This window comes from Typopeltis vanoorti, chromosome 4 (genome assembly GCF_054136105.1).
Source record: "Typopeltis vanoorti isolate ZY-2024b chromosome 4, IOZ_Tvanoo_1.0, whole genome shotgun sequence".
Taxonomy (NCBI): Eukaryota; Metazoa; Arthropoda; class Arachnida; order Uropygi; family Thelyphonidae; genus Typopeltis; species Typopeltis vanoorti.
The window spans coordinates 28,158,906-28,178,363 of NC_143552.1; the positions used below are offsets into that span (position 1 = coordinate 28,158,906).

The 19,458-nt window shown below is 33.9% G+C and overlaps 1 protein-coding gene across 1 annotated transcript in view; it reads right to left on the reverse strand.

The window, feature by feature from the left end:
* Positions 1 to 19,458, reverse strand: part of LOC150107184 (uncharacterized) — a 646,985-nt gene that overhangs the window by 244,957 nt on the left and 382,570 nt on the right. Inside the window, exon 16 of the mRNA XM_090391664.1 lies at positions 4,907 to 5,029. Coding sequence (XP_090247790.1) covers positions 4,907 to 5,029 — 123 coding nt within the window. The remainder of the gene's footprint in view (positions 1 to 4,906; positions 5,030 to 19,458) is intronic.

Genomic DNA, 19,458 nt, shown 5'->3' on the forward strand with positions numbered 1-19,458 from the left:
AAAAATAATAGGAATCTTTCTTTGAATCTTGTTCCTGCATATTTATATAGTTCTGAACATAGCTTATCTTCTCCAGGTAATTTTCCATTTCTTGTTTCTTTCAGGCTGATTTGTAATTCTTCTTTAGTTATTTAATTTTCATTTTCATTAAATGTCTGCCAGTTGTCTTTTTTAAAATATTTATCTGTCCACAATTCTGTGTAGAAATTTAAAAATTCTTCTAATTTCAATTCGGTGTTTAATTTTATGTTTTCATTAGTATCTGCATTTGAGTGTTTCAAAATTTATATACATTGGGTCTTATTTTATATAAATCATGTTCTAAATTAGAAACAAATTTGTTCCATAATTCTCTATGTCTTTTTCTGACTTCTCTTTTAGCTATGGCTCTTATTCTTTTATATTCTATTTCATCTTCTATTCTTTTACTGCTATATGTGTTGAACATGTTATTAATATTAGTAATGCTCAAAATTAATATTAATATTTATGATAGGCATTTATGATAGGCTTCTTTTTTCATTTTGATTATTTCTTTGATTGTGTCATCCCAGATCTTCAGTTTTTTTCCTTTTATTGAATTTTTTGGTCTTTCCTAAGCTTTTATTTGCTGCTTCATTTAGTATCGTTTTTATATTAAGTCATTCTATTTCTACATTTTGTTTTATTTTTTCTAGATATTGGTTAATTCTTTGTTCATATAGCCATTGTATATTTGTGTCATTTAATAGTCTAGTTTTATAAACAAATGTTTTAAATTTTCTTTCTGTTCTTGTTACTTGTAGCCATTTAGGTGGTAATCTTAATTTTATTTTAACAAGGAAGTGGTCACTGCTTATTTCATATCCTCTGTGAACTCTAACATCTAACGAAAACTTTGATGTGTTTTCATTTAAGATAAAATAATCTAATATTGATTTCCATCCTCTTGCTGCCCAAGTATATTTATGTATGTCTTCATGTTTATAGAAAGAATTCATTATTTTTAGCTTATTATAAACTACAAAGTCAATCAATTTTTTACCATTAATGTTTAGAGTATGTTCTCCATATATTCCTATATTATTAATTTTCGTGTTTCCAATTCTTGCATTTAAGTCTCCTGCTAAAATTATATAATCATTTTTATTTATTTTATTATATATTTTTTGGAGCTGATTATAAAATTCCATATTATCCTGATCTCTTCCTTCTTCTGGGGCATATAAACTAATTATTGTTAAATAACGTTTATCTATTTTTATTCTAGCGTCTATTATTCTTTCATTCCATAATTTATAATGTTTTAACTAGTTTGAAAGGGAGTTATTAATCCAAATCAAGACTCCTGCTCGTGCTCTTTGGTCTCTGTCAACTCCACTGTATATCACATTAAAATTTTTGGTTCTCATGGTCCTTTTAATTTCTTTTTTGTTTCAGTGATTACTGCTATTTTAAAATTTCTTTCATTTAATATTTGGTCTAATTCTATTTCTTTATATGCTATTCCTCTTACATTCCAGGTGTCAGGTGTCTAGCCTGAGGTTGGAATTCAAGGCCTCTGAACTGGCCTTCTTCCAAATTTAAACTCGTAGAAGAAATAGGGTATATTGAAGGGGAAGGAGTAGATTATAGGTGAATTATAGTAAAGGTTTATAGATGGGATATAGTTGTAAGGCCAGAAATGGAAAGACCCAATGGCCCTCGAGTACTCTAATAGCATAAGGGTCATAAAATAAGAAGAGTGGGCTGATAAGGCATTATAGGAAAGATTAAAGTGAGTGGATCTTCCTCAAAGTAGAAGAAGAGGATAGATCCAGCTAGGGGTCCATGGGAGTGCCACTTACCTTACAATCAAATGATTGTCCCTAAAGGCCCTGTTGGTCCACGAGTCCTTATTCAGTATATTCGGACCACCCCACCATATATACATATACACACATACATGGTGGGCTCCCCTATCCACCATCCAGGGGACATGCTCTCTAGGAGTTACAGGGTCCCCCCGAGACACTAATATTAGTTACTGCAATATTAGTTTTTTTTTTTTTTTGATAAAAAATTGCACAAATATTAGTTATTGAAATTTTTTATCAAAAAAAGTTAGAGTCGTATGAACAGTTTTAGTTTTTTCTTATCGGCGTAAGTTCTATGATAATAAGCAAAATGACTCTCTAGACCTCAGCAAACAAGCATTCTTCGATTAGCATCTGGATTCATATCCATTACTTGCTGCTTAAGTGATTCTAAACTGAAATACTGCATCCAGTTCTTTAATTGTTATCTCCTTTGGAACCTCATCTTCACTTTCCATTTGTTCGTTGTCTTTATATGGCGTTTTTGTTCAATTTCAAGATGATTGTTGTAATTGAAATCTTTTGAATTTGAATCCAATAATTATTTAGCATCTTCTGAATCAACACCATCAAAACTAATGTCTTCACCAATTGCAACCATTTCTTCAACCATGTTGTTCACAGGATTTTGAAAACCACCTAGGCCTTTAATGCATTCTGTAAAAGGTTTTCCAAACAGCTCTCATACAGCTAGAAGACGCTTGCTCCCATGAGCCATAAATGTTTTCGATTGTGTGTTGAATGTTAAAATTTTTCTAAAATTCTTGGAGCCTAATCATGTTTTCTCCTGTTGTTGTTTCTACTGCCTTTGAGAATGTCTTTTTAAATAAATAGGCTTTGAAAGTTGCAATGACATCCATATCCATGTGTTGTAGCAATGATGACGTATTTGGTGGAATTTTGGTACATTTAAAGGCATGTTAATTAAAATTCTTGCTGTGTATATAAAGGGATTGTCGCAATTAATTTTGCCGCATTAATCAAATCCCACGTTAAGCAAGGGATACCTGTACTGTGTGTGTGTGTGTTCTTGAAGATAAATTTCCAGGTCGGAGCAAAAAATTTCAATCTTTGATTTATTTCAACTATTATAATGGAGTGGGAAAATAGTGAAGGTTACAAAATAAATAATCTTAAATTTGGTGCTCTTACTCCCTAACCACCCTATCACACTTTTATAAAATATTAATATAAATTAATAATTAATATTAATTAGTTAATGTGTACCATGATAATATTATATCAAATTTCTTGCAATGAATTTTCCCTGCAAAGGATACTCTCTACTATGAATTCCATGGTAATGAGTTTTCTTGCAATAAATTTTCGTTATGAAGAATAATCCCCACGATGAATTTCCCTTCAATGATCTGTGGCCAATGGATTGTCAGTAATGAATTTTCTGTCAAGTGTCAAACTGCCCAGAGAAAAGTTTTTCAAAATGATGCAATTACATGGGGTAAACAGAAGATTACACACACAATCAGCATTTAAGTGAAAGTCAGAAGTTAGAATTGAAGCAAATACACGAAGATGACCTGGTGTAAACTCAGGTGTAATACAATGCTGCACACATTAAACCTGATATTAGGATTCAGAGATATCTAACTTAGATCTTTGGTTTATGCAGATTATGTATTCCTAAACATATTTAGTGCAGGTCTCCAGGATTCTCTAACTAAATTGAAAAGCAGATATCACAAATTTAGCAATATCTGCTTTTGAAAATCAGCAACAGAAAGACCAAAACTATAAAATGTTACAGCTGGTAAAGATGGTCAATTAAATATGGAAATAGACAATAGAATAACAAAGTTGATATGATGGAGAGTCAGCTGAATAAGTGTATTTGAACTAAGAGAGAAATTAACTAAAACATTAAACTACCAGTATACAAGACTGTTCAAACCAATTTTAAGTTATGGATCTGAGGGATGGGTTGGAAAGAACTTTATCAAACCGTAGAGACTACAGATATGAGAGTTCTGAGAAAATTAAATAAGTAAACAGATGGCATTTGTAGCAGAATCATATTAAAAATGAATATATTAGGAAGGAACTTCAGATTTTTAGCTTTCAAGAATGTGTGAGCAGAGCTAATCTAAGGTGATATGGTTACTTAAACAGAACAGGAGAGGAAAGTTTAGCAAATGAGGTGTTTGGTGCCAAGATGGCAGCAAAAAGACTCAGAGCAAGACCAAAGTCTAAGTAAATCGAACAAGTAATAGACTAATTTGGAGGAAAGCTACTGATAGAAGATTTAGTCATAAATGTAAACTTAATCATATAGCATTCATCACAGTCTGTATCCCCCTTGAGGGTATATGTCAGGAAATTGATGATGAATATTTCTTCAGTAGTTAAAATCAGGTTGTTGGGAAGTATTGTTCCAAACTTCAAATCTTTTCAAAAAGTAGAAAATTTCATATGGTACTGAACCTATTAGAAATGGAAATTATCATTACTATCCACACATAAATATTTCTTTAAAAATATTTTAAAAAGGCATATCATGCTGTTAAGAGAAGTTTTATACTGCATTTAAAAATTTATTTTGGAAATAAAGTGATATTCTTCTTATTAAAAAGTATAAAATTTCATTTGTATATCTCAATTATGGTTGAGATAGATCTGAAACTGCTAATTAACATTATGTTACGCTAACACATATTCGATAAATTTATATTATACAGTAATCCAATCATATTTGGGAATTGATTTGATAGTTGGTTAAAATGAATGTATGGTTATGTAAGAGAGAGAGAGAGAGAAAAAGCAATTATATAGGTTTCAGGAGTTCAGATATGACATGCTAAACCAATGGTTTACTGAGAGTTTGGTTATCTGAAGGTTAGAACAACTGAGAGATCATTGAGTGTGTAAAACAAATACAGAATGCTAATTAAGCACATTTGACATTCTATTTCCAAACATATTTAAGATATATGAATACTGTGGTGATGTCTTAACTTATCATGGTGATAAACTATATTGATATTTCTCAAAAATACAGAGCAGTTAAAAAAATTAAATTTAAAAAAAGTTAAAATTTGTTGATGTTATAATAATACCTGAATGTCTATCTTTTGCATGAGATGAATCAATCTGCTTTTCAATTCCATGTTTTCTGAATTATTTTCTACTTGTGCATCTTGGATTTCAGTAAGTGTTTTTCCAGTTTCATTTAGCTCATTCTGAAAATATAAAAAACTTCACACAATAAGTAATTCATATAAAAATTCCACAAAGAAACCAATTCAAATAAAAGCAAGTAATTTAAATAAAATATTTTTATGAAAATTCTAGTCTACAAAATTTTATTATTATTCTATAAAACTCAAAACTGACTCATCACTGAAGGTCTTTCCAACCAGCAATAAACATACCATAATGAACATTTAATTAATTCACACTGTCTTAATAATACAATTATCAATCACAGTCTACATAAAAATATCTGCTCTCCATTACCTTGTTCACCATGCTCAAATACAACCTCCACGGATAGCCACATGTTTTCTTCCTCTTACTCTGTTGTGCGTGTGTAATCTCCATGTAAAAGTAAGATCTCTTCACTTAGTAAGTATATATCATATCACTACTTTTTTTTTTTCCTATCCACTAAATTGTACAATATCAACGTTCCTCAACCAACAATCCCAATCAAACAACTCATTTTACCCTAGCCACTTGTGTAGACCTTGTCCAGAGTTCCCCTTATTGTAAGAGAAACTGGAAATTCAATTAAATCAATGCTCTGTGAAATAGAACAGCCCTTCCTTTCAATGTGAATCACCACCTACAAATGCATAATTATCTGCTAAATTTATCCTAAATTTGACCAAATTCTGCAATATAAAAGTTCCTCAACCAAATTCCAGAGTTCTCTCATCTCTACAGAAATTGAAAACCATATAACCACATGTGCACACAACAATCTAGATAAGGTCAATTAGATCAAACTCTGTGAACTGGAACAGGTTTCTCCCCTTTAAATGTGAAACCCACCTACAAAAGATTATAAACAAAATACAGGCAACACTAGTATAACACGGTACTTATACAATGCGGTCTACAAATTTTAGTAACCCTAACCCTCGTTCAACGCAGTTTCGATATAACACAGTCTATAGTAGTAACCCTTTATCTTTGCATATATTTTTCACCATGCGACTTAAATTTTATGTTCATTAAATTTGTGTCTGCCTGTATCGTGCATGTAGTTATAAGTAGTGAATTTATATTAGGTGAAATACCCTTTAACACACATGTCCCTATTGTTTTTCCTTGTGTACCGTCAATTGTTTACTGTATAAAGTGTTTATTGTTGTGCACGTAGTTATAAGTAGCGAATTTATATTAAGGAAAATGTCCCTTTAGCATGCATATACGTCAATCATGTACCCTTTTGCGATATGGTTGAAAATGAAATTAGTAAATTAATTGATGGGGAAACAGATTTAAATGAGGAGGAATCCATTAAAGAATTCAGTTCAAAGAAATTAGCAGAAGGTTTGGACTTGGCAAGAAAGTTAGGAAGTTATTTTTCAGATAATGATCCCTGAATGGAGCACTCTGGAAAATTCATGACACAATTGGATATTTGATTAGCTCCATATCATCTTAATAAAAAAAAATTGCAGCATACTGGTAAGCAAGGTCTTATTACTGACTTCTTGATAACTAAACCAGCCGAAGTATGCAATTAGAATTATACAAATGATGTCCAAGAGATGATGATGTCCAGCCACTCGTAAATAAAGAACATCAATGAAATGTTATTTTTGAAGACAGTGATAACAATTAAAATATGCACTTTATTTTATTTTGCCTAAAACTTTTATGTATTATGTGCAATGAAGTTTAAGTACAATTTCTAATTTTTATAATTTTATACCATATTTGTTTCATAGTTTATGTTTTCTTAGCTAACATGAATTCTTCTTCGGCACTACAATGCCATGTAGGGCCTTGTCCTCCCATTTTTGGGTTTCATAACTCACTACGAGGTGGGGTGGTTACCCCCACGCTCAACCATGTGTAATTGTCTGTGAAGCGTTGTGTTCTTAAGATCGGTTTGTCTGCTTTGCGGGAGGAAAAACCCCAGATAAACTGGGGAGAAAAAAAATCTGCAGTCCATGCCCAAGACTGGCTAAATTGGCTATGTCTGAGAGAGATCCTTTGCACCTCATGTCAATGACGAGAATCGAACGCAGGACACTCCTTTCCCAAGCATATGGTTGTGGAGCGCGCAACCACTCGGCTAACTGCGCAGACTAGCTAACATGAATTAGCTAAATTAAATAAAAGTATATTTTGCTGGATATGTCATTGTTTATATAATTAAAAAAAAAAAGATTTTTTGGAACATAACCCTAATTTTTCTATGTGATCTGAGACTCGCAGAACGCGATTTATATAACGCGACATTTCTATGGAACCTAACATCCGTGTTATACGAGGGTTACCTGTATAGTACTTTTCCAAGCTACTTCATACCTCTAAATAAGAAGGGGCAGTGGCCTTGATCAGGTGATGAACTATCGTCCACCTAATCATTTACCAACACTGCTTGCTATTGTTATGTCCCTAACTTATCTTACGATTTTATTTGTCTATTTTACAAACTGCCTTCGTCTATATTCTCCTAACTTCTACTTTCAAAACATCACCAAAGTTTCTACTAATATCTGAGCTACTGTTCCCCATAGTATCCCTAGTATTTGTATTTTAACTGCGCCCTTTGGGATATTTAGTTTAAGATATTTTGTACATAAACAGAGAAAGGAACTCAAATATCTGAAAGTGTTACTATTGCAGTCGTGACACTATTTCTTGTTACTCAACATTAATTCCTTAAACTTCCCGTTTCTTAACATTAATTCCCCGCGTGGTTAGGCTCGAATGTTTCTAAGCGGTGCATTGGATACAGCAATATCAGACAACCCTTTTTTCATCGTTAAACAAAAGGTTTATTATTTCACTAAACATGGTACATATTAAAATACTCCACTAAATTACTTACACACTAAAATTAGCTTAATACAAGTAGTTGGGCTATGATTCGACAAAGGTTACTACGATCATGCCGCCACAAAATTTCACACAAAACATGAATTCACTTAACATGGAAAGATTAGATCACCACACATTATTAGGTTATTCAACTTCAAGTATACTAACAAAATCATTAGCTACTCTAGCATATACTTATGACAATTCCGATTCTCTACACATCACACTAGGCATTCAAATTCCTCAGGCTACTTGATTACTCAATTCGCACTAATCTAATTCAATATTAACAAAACCATTTACTTCATTAACACACAACTATGTCATTAACTTTCCTTCTACAATGTAGTAGGCACTCAAGATTCTTAGGACAATTAAATATTCACAAATTATCAACACTAGCTAGTTTACTTTTAACACTCTCTATCAAATTCTAAAGTCCTATTATAATTTCTCCCTAATCACTTTAACAGTTCCGTAATATGACAATGGTACCTATCACAAACAACTTCTAGTTAACATAAGACAAAGTTCACAATACCTTTCTTTAGCTTCACTTACGGGCCTTTACCTTCTACTGAACGGACTTGCTTGCATAACTTCTCTGCAATTCAGGGCTATATAAACATCTGCGCCGTCGGCTGTACTATCCGAAACGAGGACATCGATATTTTCACAGCTTCCTATGACTCTTTGGTATATTTCGCTTTCTACATAGGAATACGGGAATAGCTTTCCCGCTCACCTTCGGTTCCTTGTTGTGGCATGAGGATATAAGCCATATCTCTCCACTCAGGAACACCGTGAAGTCCACTCGAAAACCAAACTAAGGCCAAAGAGAGCCTACTCCTCGAAAGGAACCAAAAAAGGACTAAAAGCTTAAAAACCTAAAAAGCCACGAGGGGGGTTACCAACCCTTTTATAGCTGCTACCCTAACGGCGCTCTTTCTTACTTCCTTTTCCCACCTCCTACTAGTTTTCCGTCTGTCTACCAATTGGGTAGCACTTGGCAGCCATATGTCATTTTGATCGGCAACTCGTAACGATGTTTCTATCCGGGTATGGGCCCTAAGCGATATTCTGTTATTTCTCTTGTTAGCCTCTATCTTAACCTCCTTTTAAACCTTTTCTCAGAATTCTACTTAATGCTTAATCTGTAGCCTCTTACATGGCGTATTTCATGACTCATTCTTTTATACTTATGGACTTAACTCTTTCATTCTTAATCGCATTACTATATTAATTCTTAGTTAGCTACTTATTTAATACAAATTCCTTGTTTAGTCATAATACATCTTAATACATTCTTTTCTTTTGTTATCTTGACTAAACAATAGACCTTTACATTTTACTCAATTTATACTGGATGCAAGAATATTAAATTATTCTTTTCGTGCAGGGGCTTTATTTATGTTATTTGTTTTTCATGTTACACCATGATAACTGAGACTACTATATTCTCAAGATATCAGGTGTAACACCATATTTCTCTTATTGCAAAAATGCACTATAATTGCAAATAAACAGTTTGGAGGCAGAACCATGCTTACCATGGTTCTGCCTCCAAAATATGAACGAGATTTGAAATCTATGATGTAATTTGATAGATTTCAAATCTCTTCATATTCTGATGAACTTAGGATGGCATAAAATACTGGCTGCAGCCTTTGTAAAACGTGTGGTGTGCCCAGTAAGCCAGAGGATTCTGTCAGCCACCACACCCTATATTTTTAATCTCATTCTTGTCCTTCACCACACAATAATATGATGAGCAGCATTTTGATTCTGCAGTACAAATTGTTGGTTTGGAATTATACCTAAAGGTAACAAAGAATTTGCAGCCAGTATGTTATGCCATCCTAAGTGAAATATAATGCCCTTATTAACATTAAACACAACCTGACTTGGCCATCCAATTGTCATTCTTGACAATTATTCATAAGACTATTACACTTTTTTTATATAATCTTTGTCAAGTAGCTTTATTTTATCCTCCTACATGTTTTGCCAATCTTTTTCTATTGGCATCCTCAGGGAATACAAACTAGTAAGCTAAAATGAAGGTTACAGACTAGGTTATAACTGATGGTTCTAATTCATACTAAAAATTGGTATTGTGCGTGACAATGTGCGTGTCTCATTAACGTGATTTATTCGTTATGGCTCATGACGTAATTGTTATGAAGTTCATTTCTTTGTCGTTTAATGATCCGATAAAAGTTTTCCAAATTTCTGGTAAAATTAGACCTTGATTCTTGTTTAGGTTTTCAGTTTTACGGGCGACTGTAGCTGCTTCTTTAAAGGTTCTTGAATGGTAATTATCTTCTATGTATGGCATAAGGCTCTTATCCCACTCAATGTGATGGTTAGTAGAGGCAAAGTGGCATGAAAGGCCTGAAATGTCTTGTCTGTTATTTCTGACATATCCTATGTGTTCTTTCTTTCTCGTTTCAAAGCTTCTAGAGGTCTGACCTACATAACTAATACCACATGAGCAAGGTATATTATATACTCCAGAGTACTTGTAGAATGGGAGAGGATCTTTCGGTGATCTTAAAAATTTCCGAATAGTGTTGATTGGTTTGAATGCCACTCTGATCTTATGTGGTTTTAAAAGGTTAGCTAATTAACCTATCTAAACACGTTTTAAGTAAACCTGAGATCTCTATCCTCAAAAAAAGGATTCAATTTTGCTTTAAAACCCACTGTCATTCCTAAAACAGAGTTCATCTGCAACTTAGAAAAAGCCTCCTCATTACTACCAGTTCCAATAGCTAATGACTTACAATTAAAAAGCAGCATAATGTTTTCAGCTCAGTCAAGATCTCCTAACACCAACTCTAACCAAATGGAAAGAAGAACGCTTCTCAAATTAAGGAATAATAAAGATATCATCATAACCAAAGCCGACAAAGGTAATAATACAGTTATATTAAATACTAAAGATTATGAAGAAAAAATTAAAAATCTATTACCTGACAGGTCTGTATATGAAGTTCTCAGTAGAGATCCTACCACAAAAAACCATAATGACCCCAATGAATTATTATGTGGAATGAATAACTGGCCTATAGAAATTATAAAAAAAAACTAAAATCTATGCACCCACTTACTCCTAGATTGTATGGCCTCCCAAAAATTCATAAAGAAGGTATACCATTACGTCCAATAGTTGATGGAATCTATTCTCCCACTTACCAACTGTCCAAGTATCTTGCGAAGATTTTACAACAACACATTCACATCTCGGATACTTATATTAAAAACTCAAAACATTTTATAGATAAAATAAAAAACATCCCTATTTTTGAAGAGGATATAGTAGCAAGCCTGGACATTACATCTCTGTTTACTAACATTCCAGTGGTTGAAGTCATCAACATCTTAGACAACTTGTTCCCAAGAAACATCACTACTTTGTTCAATCGCTGTTTAACTTCTATTTTCTTTGGCAAAAAACGATCTACAAACAACTCACTGGATTAGCTATGGTAGCCCCCTCTCACTTCCTTGTGCTGACTTATTCATGGAAGATCTAGAGAAAAAATCTTAACCCAGATCATTCCAAAACCGAAAATTTGGTACAGATATGTAGATGACATCTTTATCATTTGGGATCATACGAAAGAAGAACTAATGAATTACCTCAACCAAATTAATAGTTTCCACAATACCATCAAATTCACATTAGAAATGGAAAAAGATAAAAAACTGCCATTCCTTGACATTTTAATAAAGAAACAATCCAATAATAATATCAACCTACCTGTATACAGAAAACCTACAAATACTGGACGTTACCTCCATTTCAACTTAGCTCATCACATAGCTCAGAAACTTAGCATTATCCATAGTCTCAAGAAAAGAGCTATACAGTATACGACAGACAAGGATGACCTACTAACGGAATTAACCACAATATCCAGAGAACCTTCTTTAAATGGTTACCCAAAAAGGCTCTATAACAAGATTCTCTTTACTGATATACCACATCGACAACGTGATGACGTCCAATACATTAGTACAATTACGATTCCTTTTGTCAGCAACCTTTCCAAAAAATTAGCTAACCTTTTAAAACCACATAAGATCAGAGTGGCATTCAAACCAATCAACACCATTCGGAAATTTTTAAGATCACCGAAAGATCCTCTCCCATTCTACAAGTACTCTGGAGTATATAATATACCTTGCTCATGTGGTATTAGTTATGTAGGTCAGACCTCTAGAAGCTTTGAAACGAGAAAGAAAGAACACATAGGATATGTCAGAAATAACAGACAAGACATTTCAGGCCTTTCATGCCACTTTGCCTCTACTAACCATCACATTGAGTGGGATAAGAGCCTTATGCCATACATAGAAGATAATTACCATTCAAGAACCTTTAAAGAAGCAGCTACAGTCGCCCGTAAAACTGAAAACCTAAACAAGAATCAAGGTCTAATTTTACCAGAAATTTGGAAAACTTTTATCAGATCATTAAACAACAAAGAAATGAACTTCATAACAATTACGTCATGAACCATAACAAATAAATCACGTTAACGAGACACGCACATTATCACGCACAACACCAATTTTTTGTATGAATTAGAACCATCAGTTATAACCTAGTCTGTAACCTTCATTTTAGCTTACTAGTTTGTATTCCCTGAGGATGCCAATAGAAAAAGATTGGCGAAACATGTAGGAGGATAAAATAAAGCTACTTGACAAAGATTATATAAAAAAAGTGTAATAGTCTTATAAACTGCTGGTATATTTTACGCAACCAGCTGAAAAACAATCTGATTAATCTGTTTAACTCCCATTTACTTCAATTCATACACTAACTTTGGCAATCTGTCAAATGTCATTGCAGGGTCCAAAAAATATCAACATATGTAAGTCTGTTTTATCCAGCACATGTGTAGCTTAGTCATAAAATTCAAGTAGATTGTTAAAAGCAAGCCCTATCCTATACAAACTCAACATACCACATAAAAAAGTATTATGCATACCAACCCAATCCTGTATATCCTATTCCTAGTCAACCTTTCCAATACGTTAGCCACAACTGCAGATATATAGATTGGTCTATAACTGGAAATACTTGTCTCAGCACACCACTTTTGTATACTGGCATATTTTGTCCAACCTACACTCCATGTGGATGCCTATTGCAAGATCCTCATTTAAACAACCAACTTCAAAATGTAGCTAACTATAAAAAACAATGAAATAGTATCTATTCCTTATTAGCATATAGCTTACTCAATGCCTTACATATTCATTTCTAATTCCTTAAGGTACAAGGGCAGTCTGAAGAGTTCTCACCCTAAAAAAACGAATTCATAATTTCAAAATTATTTTTATTTTTCAACATAATCTCCCTTAAGACTAATACATTTATTCCAGCAATGCTCCAGCTCCATTATCCCGTCTATGTAGCAGTTTTCAGTAAGATCTGCAAATTACCCCTCTACAGCTGCAATCACCTCTTGATTTGAAGAAAAATGCTGACCGGCGAGGAAGAGTTTTAGTTTCATAGTACAGATCCCTTAATTTTCCAATTGCCAAAACACCTTTGTGGGCAGGTGCATTGTCCTGATGAAAAATGATTTTTTTCTTCTGCAAACCAAGTCTTTTCTCACAAATTTTTTTGTCTAGTCTGGGTAAAAGATCGGAATAATATTTCCATATAATTGTTTTACTCTTTTCAAGATAATTAACACGTTGACCGCCGTATGAATCAAATACAATTCACACATTTTTTCAATGCGGTGCGTGAATCATATTTGCTTCGCATATAAATTTCTCTTTCGGGCAACGTAGTTCACCATTGATTTATATCTAAATGAAATGCTTATGGGTAATGGAAATGTGGAGCTTGGTAAACAGGTTTATATAGTTAGCGCGGTAGAATTTCAACTACACGTGCAACAGGTGGCCTATTATAGGGGTTTTATTTTTACCTGATTTAGGCCAATTTCTAACGTTGAATAAAACAATAACAATGGTGCTAAATATTTATTTACGTGTCATTATAAATGTGTCAAATCATAAATTTTTCTTCTAAAAAATTGAAAAACAATAGACAAATAGATATGAAAAAAATAATTAGGTGAAATTATTACTAAACAATTACAAAGTACAATTATGAACAATAGTAAAACAATGAACACAGTAAAATTTTTCGCACTGAACTCATTTGCACCATGTTTGTGTGGCCTTAGATGTTGCATATTTTCTATTATGTTCTTCGGTTAACTTTTTGTAGCAAGATGTACATCTTCTCCTATTACTGGTACCAACCTCTTCTAAAATATGTTTTTCCTTGTCTGAAGTCGAAGTGACGTTATTTTCCTTTGGTGTAATTCGTAATAACTCTTTTGCAATTTTTTCTCTATATTCTATGATGCTAATGTTTTTATCAGTAACTCGCTTATATAGTATAAGAGCGTTCACCACAGCAAAACCTAAAAGAATTTCAACTAAGAGTTTTCGGTACCATTTCACACATTTGAATTACTCGATCGGATAGATCAATAAAACTTTTGCTTTTGTTATAGTTTATAATAGCTTCCAGACTTTTGCACTTCATTACCATTTTTTGCTGTAATACATTTTATTTTGTTTGTGTGTTTTGTTGATAACATAAGCACTTCACGTTTATTGCACCATTTTATTACAACCACCCCTGTTTCACTTTCTTTACCAATTATTTCACCCTTTTTCAATTTCTTCTGGACAACATCCTGTAGAATTCTCTTTTGATTTTTTTCTCAAAGTGCCTACAAGGTGTGTTTGTCTATTCAAAAGTTTATGTGCTAATTCAATACTGGTATAATAATTATCTACATCTATTGTGTGTCCATGGTCAAGTAGATTCTCACAAAGTCCCATAACAATTGAAGTTGGAACACTATTAGTGGTATTGGTCTTTTCTCCATCACAGTATATCTTGAAATCATATGTATATCCATCTTCAATACACAATTTGAATAGTTTTATGCCAAATTTGTGTCGTTTATTCTTGATGTACTGACGAAAGGCAAGACGACCTCGGAAAGGAACTAAAGTTTCATCTATGCAAATATTACTTGAAGGCTTCATTATTATTTGGAAAGATTTTCTTATATGATTTATGAGAGGTGTACTTTTATAAAGTCTTTCAGAAGTATTTCCACCCTCGTTGTCTGTGAAGTGCCAGTTACTGAGAAGAAGATCGAACCAATTCCTTGCCATAACTTGTTTGATTTCTGTAGAATAGAGAATGTTATTCGACCAATAACACTCTAATTTTGGCATCTGCACTAAACCAAACCAAATTTGCAGACCCAAAAATATCTTCATTTCATTGGGATTTGTGTTTTTCCACTTTCTTATCCTTGCTTTTGGTAAAATCGTCTTACTGAGTTTTTGAAGAGTATCTGTTAGTTTCTTGCACCATTAGGTCCAGCAGTCCTTCATCAACAAACATAAAAAATAAGTCTACAGGCTGTTTATCGTGCATTTCTTCAATTACATTTTGTTTTATTCCAAAATTATTATCCACGAACAGAAAATGTTTTAGATTATCACCTGTAATTTCATTCCATTGTGGGTAGGTTGAATTCACATTTCCAAGTATTTCATCTGAGGAAGAATCATTAGTCAAATGCAGTTTTCTTATAACATCATCAATTGTTTGTTCTACAGAATGAGCAGCAGTAAACTGAGATGTACTAGGAGCGAAAACTTCGGTATTACCGGTTGTAGATACTTTTATTCTCTTTCTAGCAATGAGAGAATGAGAATCTGAAGATACAGGACTAAGATCACTTCTGTTGTAACTTTCCGATGAATATTCGTATGGTTCGTCATCAGATAGGACTTCATTCATCAAGACTTCTAAATGACGTTACCACTTTTTCGTAGTCTCCCACATTAGGGAAATTTATAACAATATTTATCACTATAATAAATTTATTACACCGAACAAAACACTGAACACATATAACTGTTCATATGCATCACAGATATGCAAGTTAGACCTTGTGATTCGCACTTAACAAATCTATTTAGCTGCATGAAATAGATAAAAAAATCATAAAATATGATTATTTTATGTTACTTTCAGCAAATTGTAAAACAAAAAGAACTTGGCTCAGGGATCACAAAATTTTTTAACATTACGGCAGTCAGCGTGTTAATAAACAAAAGCCTTTAGCATCCCAAAACACCGATGCCATGACCTTTCCTGCTGATGGAACCGACTTGGTCTTCGTTGGTGCTGAACAACTGGCTTCTGTAGACTGTTTTGACTACTGTTTGGATTTTGGTGCGTAATGGTGAATCTAAGTCTCGTCTATAGACTAAATTGATGCACAAAATCAGTTTTATTCTTGTTAAAACGCTACAAGCACTGTTCACAGATTTTCATGCGAGTGCGTTTTTGATCATCTTGCGCAAAGCTTTTTTATTTGCAATTCTTCATGCAAAATATATCCTACACATTCTTTTGAAATGCCTATAATCTCAGCAATTTCATGCACTTTGACTCGCCGGTCATCCAATACCATATCGGGCACATGATCAATGATTTCTGGTGTTGTTACACTTTTTGGAGACATCCTTCACGTGGATCATCATCAAGGCTGGTACGGACACATTTAAACTCAGCAACCCATTTCTTAATTGTCGAAAACGAAGGAGAAGAGTGGCCATTAACTTTAAACTTTAATGAAGTTAGAATGAATTTCTTTTGTTGTTAAACCTTCTTTTACAAAGAATTTTGTAATTGTACAATACTCAATTTTATCCATTTCAAGGGATATAGACAACACTTTTGCTTCAGACAGCTGTATAAAACAAACTATTTAATAGAATGACTTGCAATTTCACATGGATGCTTATGACAGATGTACCAACTTAGAGAAAAAAAAAATCTTGCCAATGGTGCTGCCATCTATAGTCGAGGCCGAGAACGTTTCGGACCACCCTAGTATTTATGTACCTTCTGACACTATAGTATCATTCACACAACTATGAGACATCAAACTGAGGCAGTTTGATGCGAGGCCCAATAATGCATGTGCAATGATCATGCATTATAGGGCTTCCCATAATGCATGTGCAATGATCATGCATTATGGGGCTTCCCATAATGCATGGCATTGCACATGCATTATGGGAAGGGATTACTGTCTGGACCAGTTTCAACATTTGTGGAGGTCCCATCAGTGGGAGCTAGAACCCTGGAGATATTGATAGTTAAATCAATTCAGAAATCATATTTTCCATATACAAGTAGCAAAATGCATCGCAATCTTTTTCTATTTACCAAAATACTCATTGAATAAAAGTTTGCACAGGGATTATCTTCACAATAATTTACTTTTTGACATGTAAAACCTGTTACTTTTTTTTTTTTTTTTTTTTGTAGTGGCTATCTTAATATGTTACACAGTCATACAGCAATGATCCCCTTCCACAATCATATTCCTCTTGCTCACTACATAACAGAAAAACTCCTTTGGATTTCTTCTGGCCTGATCAGCAAGTCAAGTGCTTACACTGATCGCTTTTGTAGTTTACGTTTAATACTCCTCATTCATTTGGTTGCTTCATGGTACTTGATATCACCTCTATAACTTCTCCTCCCACTATTTGCTTAATTTTTCTGTTCATCCATTTCACTCCTACTTCATTTATTCTCCTGACTCTTGGTATATAGATGTACACTGTTGCCAGATATTTCACACTGCTTGTTGACTTGCATAATGGTATTCACAGAAACTTCGCTTGAACATGTCATCTCTTTCTAGTGCTCTCATAATTAACCTCACCTCACAGGATCATACTAAACTCACATTCCCAAGTATGTTATTCTTATTGATCTGCAACAACTTTGTTAAATCTCGTTCAACATTCTTTTCTCACCTTCTGCATCACTTGTGTGTGTGTGTGTAGGTTTTCTATATACAGTGAACACTTTCCTTCACTGTATATAGAAAACATGTGTACAAAGGCAGATACATTCATAAACTCTCCCACTGCCACCGAGCTCAACAATATGGCATTATTAAAACTCTAATCAAGAGAGCCCACAGTCTTTGTTCCAGTGGAACTGCCCTTTCAACAGAACTCAACCACATACAGAACACTTTCCTCTCCAATGGCTACAGCGATTACAGTATTAAAAAAAATAATAACCAGTTCTTCCCCCAATCCCCAGCCATCTCTTCAGAAATGCCATGACCATACCCTACATCCGTGGCACATCAGAAAAACAGCCAAGACCTTAAAAAAGTACAACCTCCACAAGGCATTTAAGCCCCACCGCAAACTTGCTACCCTTATCCATTCTACCAAAGATCGTCCTCTCTCTATGCCTGGAGTTTATAAAGAACCCTGTTCCTGTAAGCTGGCGTACTTTGGACAGACAGGTAGATTAGCAACTATCTGCCTAGAAGAACACAAATCATACATCTGCAACCATGACTATGGTCAGTCTGGCCTGGCAGACCATGTTTTGGATACAACCCACAAGATCTCCTGGAAACAACCACCATGCTTCACATCAGCAAATTCAAAAAAGAAAGAATATTTTTAGAATCTGCAGCAGCAGCACTCAGAAATCAACCAAATCTAAATAAATATGGTTCCATTAAACTTCTGAAAATTTGGGAAAAATTAATCATCAGAGATCCCACCTTACATTCTAGGCCACCTACAATCGCCCATACAGGGTGCACCACCTAGATAGGACTTTAGAGTTACCCTTGTGTGTGTGTAGCTTGTGTATTGTGTTGTTATTTGTATGTATGTTATATTAGTTAATCCCTGAAGATGTCTCAGTGACTGAGACGAAATATTGTAAGTATTAAAATCAGTTTCTGAGTGCTGTATACATTCCATTAAGTCTCCAACATGATGCCTAATTTATTCTTTTCGTTACATACTCAGAAAATGTTTTATGCACTACTCTAGTCACAATGCCACTTGTTCATCCTTTGAGACCTCTCACGAATCATTATCCTCTCTCTCTCACTCCAAATGCCAAATTTCATCATTTATATGCTTTATTTCACTGTGTTCTCACAAAATAAATGCATAAGTTCTTCTAACCCATATTCATTACACATTCAAATATGGCTATTTTAATCCTTTTAGACTATTTAGGGAACAATTTCGCTTTCAATAAATAATAAATCCAAAAAGTAATAAGTATATTGGGCAATGAAAATTGTCTACCATAAGAACAATAATAAAAAATCCAAGCCACAGTGAGATTAAAACTCCCTGATTGTTGGAGCACAGAAACTATCCAAATGGCCAACTAGCCCAGCAAATGTATACTGGAGGTGTGAGGGAACAAAGAACCTTCCACATAAGCGAACACTACCACTGGCTACAATTCCAACCTTTTGAGTGATGTAACAAATTGAACTGGCATTCTGATCAGGTGCCCGTACCAGCGTAACTGTGATCTCTCAACACGGAGAAGCAGCGGTTGAGTATTGAGGGTTTCCCGAATTGCAGAGCTTCTGACTCTGTCGAGCCAAGCTCCCGCAATATTGAGCTTGCTAAGCCAATTCGAGTATCTAGCTCTACGTCCCATTTTCCATCATTCGTGAATATG